This window comes from Euprymna scolopes, chromosome 17 (assembly GCF_053919585.1).
Source record: "Euprymna scolopes isolate OS-2025 chromosome 17, ASM5391958v1, whole genome shotgun sequence".
In the NCBI taxonomy this organism is placed as follows: Eukaryota; Metazoa; Mollusca; class Cephalopoda; order Sepiida; family Sepiolidae; genus Euprymna; species Euprymna scolopes.
Genome location: NC_136498.1, coordinates 17,722,824 through 17,730,420, shown reverse-complemented (window position 1 = coordinate 17,730,420; position 7,597 = coordinate 17,722,824). Strand labels below are relative to the sequence as shown.

The window sequence follows — 7,597 nt, the reverse complement described above, 5'->3', positions numbered from 1 at the left end:
ATTTATTTGTTAGATATTTAAAAAAAAATTTTTTACCCTTTTTTTTTCGTTTGTTGGCTTCTCTGCTAAATCCCCAGTCAATTCTGTCTCGATTATTATATATTGTGTGTGCGTGTGTGTGTGCAGTCAGCACCAACCCTATTCAGGGTTTAACCGGCTTCCTCCGAAGGAGGAAGTTTCATGGGGGCATGAAATTCACAAGTGGTCTCTAGTTGCATGCATATCCCCGTTAGGGGAGATGATGACGTTAGGTTTTTGCAACTTTTTTGCAGGGAGATGTCGACGTTAGCACCTGGACTTCCAAAATTGGTCACCCATTTTAGTAATGACCAGGCTCAACGTTGCTTAACTTTGGTGATCTGGCGAGAACGGGTGTATCAACGTGATTATGCCATATATATTATCATATATTATATTGTACCCAATATATAATAGTGATTTCAAAAGCAAAAAAAAAAAAAAAATATGCTGTAGGTGCCATCAGCTAAAATCGAAACTAAAACATATAGAGCTCCAGTCTTAGTCGTTACCATTTGAATTATCATCAAATGACCCAGAAATAGTTAAAAATAAATGGACTTTAACGTATAAATATATATATTTACACATGTGTACAAATAACACATTTAGTTGATTTACACCTGCTAAGTTCGAATTTTTGTTCACTTCTGACTTCGTAGCTGCTATTTTTACTGGTTAAAAATCCATAAAAGAACGATCCATAAAAAATTTAATCATTTGATCCGCCTCGTGCCACGCTGTGTGCGACCTTGCGTCTCGATGGAGATGCAGTTTGAAAAAATGGAGACCGACAGACACCCACCCACCCACACACACACACACACACACATAATGAGTTTTATAAATTAAATTATTTACCCGCTTCTAACTGCAAACATGGAGTCAGGTTAACGTGTGGAGAAATCCAGCTTTTCTCGACTGAGTTTGGCAGAGTCATTTGAACTCTGACATGACATGCCTTTGTTCTCTTCCCTCTATGACCCTGAGTGTCAACGTGCACCCATTTTACAGGAACGTCGATTGCAACTGCTGCTGCTGTTATCATTTTCTATAAAAACACGAATCGAACTGTATGTTACAATTTCAATCTTGAAATCGAAATCTCCAAAAGACTTTTATTATCTCGTCTCAAGAACAAGAAATTGACACGAAGCATCAACCAACACCATGAAACTGCTGTGCGGGTGCGCTTTATTAATAACACTTGTTGCTGGTAAGTAAAACTATGCTTTTAAACTTTTTTGACTGGAGCAATTTCGGATGCTTGTGAATTTTACGGGTGGTATTTTCTTTTGCTTTTTTTTTTTTTTTTTTTCGAATTTTTACTCCTCATTCTAAGGAAGGTATTTTACTTAGAATTGTAAGAAAAATGATTTTTTTTTCTTGACTACTCTATCTAATGTACCTATTTACTATTCCTGCCTACGGGACAGAGTTAGACACCAGGGTCGTTTTTTAACGTGGAGAAAAGGTACAAAAATAAAAATTGTCTCAGTCGTGAAGGATTTCTCCTCCACCGAAAGAGAACAAGAAATGGAAGTGCAGCAAACAAAAAAAAATATTTCTATTACTTTTAAAACAACTGTAATAGTTTATTTTGGAAGTATAATCCTTAAAAAAAATACATAACCCACTTTTAACAGAGAAATTCCGAGATTTTTATATTGTATTCGCAGTTTCGTGTTAGGGGTGTCAAAAATTCCTACAAAAATTCTGATACTTCTACTGCAGCAGTCTGCAGCAGCAGCATCTGAAGAACAGATACTATCTAATGTAATAAAGTTTTATAACATTAATAAAAAAAAAAATTGTAAAATGCCACGATATAATTTTTCTTAAATAAAGCATTTGAGAAGCAGTGTAAGAAAAATGATTTTTGAACTAAAATAGTTCAAGAACAATAAGTGAGAACAATAAGTTAAGATCCTGAATGGCCTCCCCCATTTTGTAGATCGGATTTTCGAGTTAAATTCAATGTTTACAGTGTCTTTAGTTTATTAAAATGTTAGGTGAAAGTACAGAACAGTTTTAAACAAAACCTTCCACACGTTAAGAATGGGTTTCTAATTAATAGCGTTATCATTTTAGCATGGTTCGTAAACTGCACAAGTACGCAATTTTGCTCTGGCTAATCTGCGGTTTTGTATTGTCTTTTACTAAGATGTTATTTTCTTTAAAAACTAAAATCATAACAAGAAAGTTGTTTTTTCTTTTTTTTTATTACATTGGTACATTAACACTCTTCGCCCAAATTAAATCCAAATTAAATTTATTTGGCAAGATATAAATAAATAAATATAGCATAGTACAACATAAGCCACATAAAGGAGGGGTGGAAGCTATTTTACATACATATACAGTTTACGATTCTACTTTTTTTTGGCAATTACGTGTGAACATCCGGAGGGAAAAAAGCAGAAAAACGAATAAACAAAAACAATTATTTTAGAATCTAGAGCAGGGGGCCCAGTTTCACATAACGTAAAGGATTTCCCATTTCTAGGCCATTCTAGTATTTGGGGCAGTTAACGAATTCATTTATACCATCAACGCTAAGTCCGAGTAGCTACCAGTTAAGATTAAGTTAGAAGACGAATGTTTTAAAAAATGAACAGATACTACACTTTGCTCCTAACCAAAAAAAGAAAATGAACATGAAGATTAAAAGAAATATTAATAATCTGAAAAGTTGGTAATTATTTCCTGCAAAAATTAAATATATCAAACATTTTAAATGAGGGTGCGGTTGGGGGGGGATATAAGTTAACCTGAAACAATTAAGTAATTAAAAAGTTAATGTAGGTGTCTTTTCACTAATGACATTGAACTTTTTTGATTGAAACAGTTTCATTTTGGTTAATTTCGTTTTTGCATTGTCTCATCTTACCCATATTAAGTTATTTCTGTAGATGAGATTTAAAATAATTTTTAGAACACTCATTTTTACCAGAGATTTTGAATCGTCACTCATCATCATCATCATCGCCAGTGTCATCATCATCTTAACGTCTGTTTTACGCGTTGGCATTGCTTGGGCTAGGCCTAGGCCGGCTTGAAAAAATTGACTTCCAAACTAACCTATCTTTGGCCAAGTCTTTATTTATCCCTCTTTCCCTTTGGTCCATTATTATTACTTCTTTCCATGTCTCCCTATTCCTTCCCCTGTAAACTGACCATGCTACCTCAACTGTGCTACATCTACTCATCCATTTTTTTTCAACGTAACCATACCATTGAAGTCTACTCTTCTACACACATCTCCCTACACTGTCCAATTTTAATTTTCTTATGACGGTTAACTAAACTGCATAAGCATCTGTTAAAAAACCATACAAGTTCTATAATTCCCCTCCAAAAAAAGAACGACAAACAAACTGGCAGTCCACCCCCTAAAAAAAAGAAAAAAAAGAAAAAAAAAGGTGACCATAATGGGAATACATTTCTTTATATCTTGGAAACTACTTGTTTCTTGAAATTTTAAAAGTTAGTGGTAATTGTAAAGGATTTTCCGAGGGTGGAAAGAAATCCCCCACCCCCCGAAAAAAATCGTGGCCACAAAGTGGGTGCTCATTTTACGTTAAATTAATATAGAAAAGTGATTCCCCACTTTTTTAAAACTAACATTTCTTCATATCTTGGAAACTACTCGTTTGCCATAATTTTAAACGTTATTTTCGTTTTCAGTGACCCCGAAAACCTTTAAAAGTGGTAATTTTAAAGGATTTTTGGAGGGTGGAGTAATTCTTCATATTTACCAAATGATTAATTAGGAAGCATGGAATAGAAATGATGATGCGATAATGAAACAATGGATGTTTATTGTTTAAAGTGAATCTTAAGGACAGGTTTAGTTTTGATGACGTCATAAGAAAATTAAAATTGGGCAGTGTAGGGAGGTGTGTGCGGAAGAGTAGACTTCAATGGTATGGGTTTTTTTTTTTTACACAGTGATCACCACTTATCAAGGCCCGGAAGCCACTCAGGGATAAGGGTTATTGCAAGTACATTACGTTAGTGTGGAGATTTGATGAAGTGTTTACTTAAGGGGGCGGTTCATTAGGAATTTGTTAACATTGAACTTGAAGACATCCAAGTTGTAGTCCGGTGGGAAGCAGGAAGACGGAACAGAGTTCCACAGGCGTGCAGTTCTAAGAAAGAAGCTTTGTTCATGGAATCCGCGTTTTGATTTAGGCACAGATATAGAGTGGGGGAAATTTTTCACAGTGGTTACATTGAAAAAAAATGGATGAGTAGATGTAGCACAGTTGAGGTAGCATGGTCAGTTTACAGGGGAAGGAATAGGGAAACATGGAAAGAAGTAATAATAATGGACCAAAGGGAAAGAGGGATAAATAAAGACTTGGCCAAAGATAGGTTAGTTTGGAAGTCCATTTTTTCAAGCCGCCCAAGCCCAAGCAATGCCAACGTGTAAAACAGACGTTAAGATGACGACGACAATGATGATGATGATGATGAGTGACGATTCAAAATCTCTGGTAAAAATGAGTGTTCTAAAAATGACTTTAAATCTCATCTACAGAAATAACTTAATATGGGTAAGATGAGACAATGCAAAAACGAAATTAACCAAAATGAAACTGTTTCAATCAAAAAAGTTCAATGTCATTAGTGAAAAGACACCTACATTAACTTTTTAATTACTTGTTTCAGGTTAACTTATATCCCCCACCCCCAGCGCACCTTCATTTAAAATGTTTGATATATATTTAATTTTTGCAGGAAATAATCACCAACTCCTCAGATTATTAATATTTCTTTTAATCTTCATGTTCATTTTCTTTTTTTGGTTAGGAGCAAAGTGTAGTATCTGTTCTGAGATTGCATTTCAGCTATCTTGTAACCTCGGTCAGTGAAGGAAAAATCATCTAGACTGAAGCAATTAAAGAACATTTTTTGTTTCAGTTCAGAATGGCCTCTTTTTAAAATTTTTTAGTACATTGTCACCCACAGACAGAGTGTGTCGCTGTATCACAGCTATAGTAAATATAGTAGCAAGCCAACAACTATATAAATAGTCCCCCGACTGATGCCTTTGTCATGTTTTTGTGGTGGGACTGGAAAGAGTCATGTGGTTAACCTTATAGTTGATTACCTCAAGCGAACAATTTCTTCCAAGGATATGGAACATCCAACTGTTCTTGGTGCAGCTTACACTGGTATTGCAGCCAGTAAAATAAACGGCCCCACACTTCACACGGCTTTTCATCCTATTTTTCGTGGCAGATCAAGAAAGACCCTTTCTGATAAAACTCTAAATGATCTACGTACAAAACACAAAAATTTGAAGATTCTTATCACTGACGAAATCTTCATGACTGCCTATGAACACTAGCTAAGAGTTTATTAATTAAACTTCTCAGCCTAACATTCACAGGAAACAACAGGAATAAATACATAGTCAATTCGAATTGTAAAACAAATCCGAATTGACATGTTCTTATTTACTTGCCTCCCCACGAGGGAATAGTTAGATAAAGGTTGGATCTTTATGTGTAGAAGGCACTCTAAAAAAAATGAGTTGCCTGTTTACAAGATTGTAACCTCATATTGTAAACCATTTGCATATATTGAAGTTCAATCTACGAATATATAATCAATATTTGTAAAATCGAGTCTACAAGAGTTCATTCCCAAAATCAGTTGTAAGAACTGTTACCTATTTTGACCATTTAAAGCCCTGGCCTGATATTGGGCTAAAACAGCCAAATTACACCATTTCATGACAAACGATGCCATAATTTTTTTTAATTTGGTACCATCTATTTAGGCACAAGTATGAATTTTAGGAGAAAAATAAAAATTAGCCCGAAAGGGTGTGTTTTTCACCCCTAAAACACCCTGGGGCTCAAGCCCCAGAATTTTCCCGAGTCAAATACTACGTTTCCAGATATATATCCATGTGATCTTGCTTTTGGGCAATTTTCAGCAAAATCTAATGGTCGGAAAATATTCTATATCCCAAAAAGTACTATTTTGGGCCATTTTGACCCCATTCTGACCCTCTGAGGACACATCCAGAATATTTATAAAAAATTTGAGAATGTTACATTTCCTCCCTTGGGTAGTTGTAACTTCATGCAAAATTTCAGAAAAATGTAATGAGTAGTCATTGAAATTTTGGGGAACAAACGGACAAACAGACAAACGGGCAAGGTTGATTTCTATGGTCCAAATCTGACGAAGTTAGTGGACCAATAATTATATATATCATGGGACTTCTGTTATTCCTAATATTCATAAATGACTTCCCTGACAAAATTGCCTGTGAGATGAGTATATAGGCTGACGATACCACACTCTAAAACAGACACAACAGGAAAACAAATGAACACATATCTAAAGAAATGGCAGAAGCACTAGAGGATGACCTCCAATCTGTAGTGGAATGGGGACATAAATGGATGGTCACATTCAATGCTGCCAAGTCTAAACTCGTTTCCTTCAATAATTACAAGAAACCTCCTCTACCACCAATAGCAATGGCCAATGACTCTTTATCTGAAAGTACATCCTTTAAACTCCTCGGCCTAACGCTCTCAGGAAACATGAGTTGGAACAATTACTTCGAGAGTATCACCAGGACCGCTGCGAAGAAAATAGGTTCTCTCTACCATGCTAGAAAGATACTAATGCCCGAAGTATCCTATACCTCTATAAGGCCACCATTCGCTCATGTATGGAGTATTGTTGTCATATTTGGGCTGGTGCATCTGCCACTAGTCTCTCGCTCCTAGACAAGGTTCAAAAGAGAGTCGCCAATCTGATAGGTCCTGAACTGTCAGCTAAACTTCAGCCTCTGTTCCATTGACGGAATGTTGCATCCCTCTGCCTTTTCTACAAGTACTTTAACGGTGAATGTTCTGACGAACTGCAAGCACTTGTGCCCCCTCGACATAAATACCCCCGACAAACCCAACAAGCAGCTAAATCCCACCCCTTCACAGTAGAGATCCCTAGATGTAAGAGAGCCTTCTACTCCAGTAGTTTCTTCCCCAGGACAGCTAGACTTTGGAATTCCCTGCCGGGTCCCTGCTTCCCCAACTGTACTGACATGCAGAAGTTCAAGGGCAACATGAATCGACATCTTGTTGCCCAACTCCCTACACAGTACCCCTGAGGTCCGTGTCCCTGATAGTAGCCCCCTACAACAAAGTGGCAATATGCCTTGTTTGGGGTGAAAATGCAATAAAAAAAACTTTAAAAAATATATATATAATTTCTTTATTTGAAAATGAATGGGCTAAGGAGTTTTTCTTGAAATTCCTTGTTTGAATTTTTTATCTATGTTTTTTACAAAGGAGTTACCACTTATCGAGGCTCAAAGGCCACTGGAGGATAAGGGTCACTTGGACAACCGTGTAGTAATTGTTAGTGGAAGAAATTGAGTATAATTTTATTATGTAAGAGGAAGGCTCAACGAGAACTTGTTTACATTGGACTTGAAAACGACAATATTGTAGTCAGATGGAAAGCAGGTTAATGGAACAGAGTTCCAGAGGCTGGCAGTTTTAGGAAAAAAGTTTTGTTCATGGAATTTGTGTTTAATTTTAGTCAC

At 36.1% G+C, this 7,597-nt stretch overlaps 1 protein-coding gene across 1 annotated transcript in view; it reads left to right on the top strand.

Moving 5' to 3' along the window:
* Window positions 1–1,035: 1,035 nt before the first annotated feature.
* Window positions 1,036–7,597, top strand: part of LOC145296702 (uncharacterized) — an 80,644-nt gene continuing 74,082 nt past the window's right edge. The window contains exon 1 of the mRNA XM_080142679.1: window positions 1,036–1,234. Within this exon, the coding sequence (XP_079998805.1) occupies window positions 1,189–1,234 (46 nt within the window). The 5' untranslated portion in view covers window positions 1,036–1,188. The remainder of the gene's footprint in view (window positions 1,235–7,597) is intronic.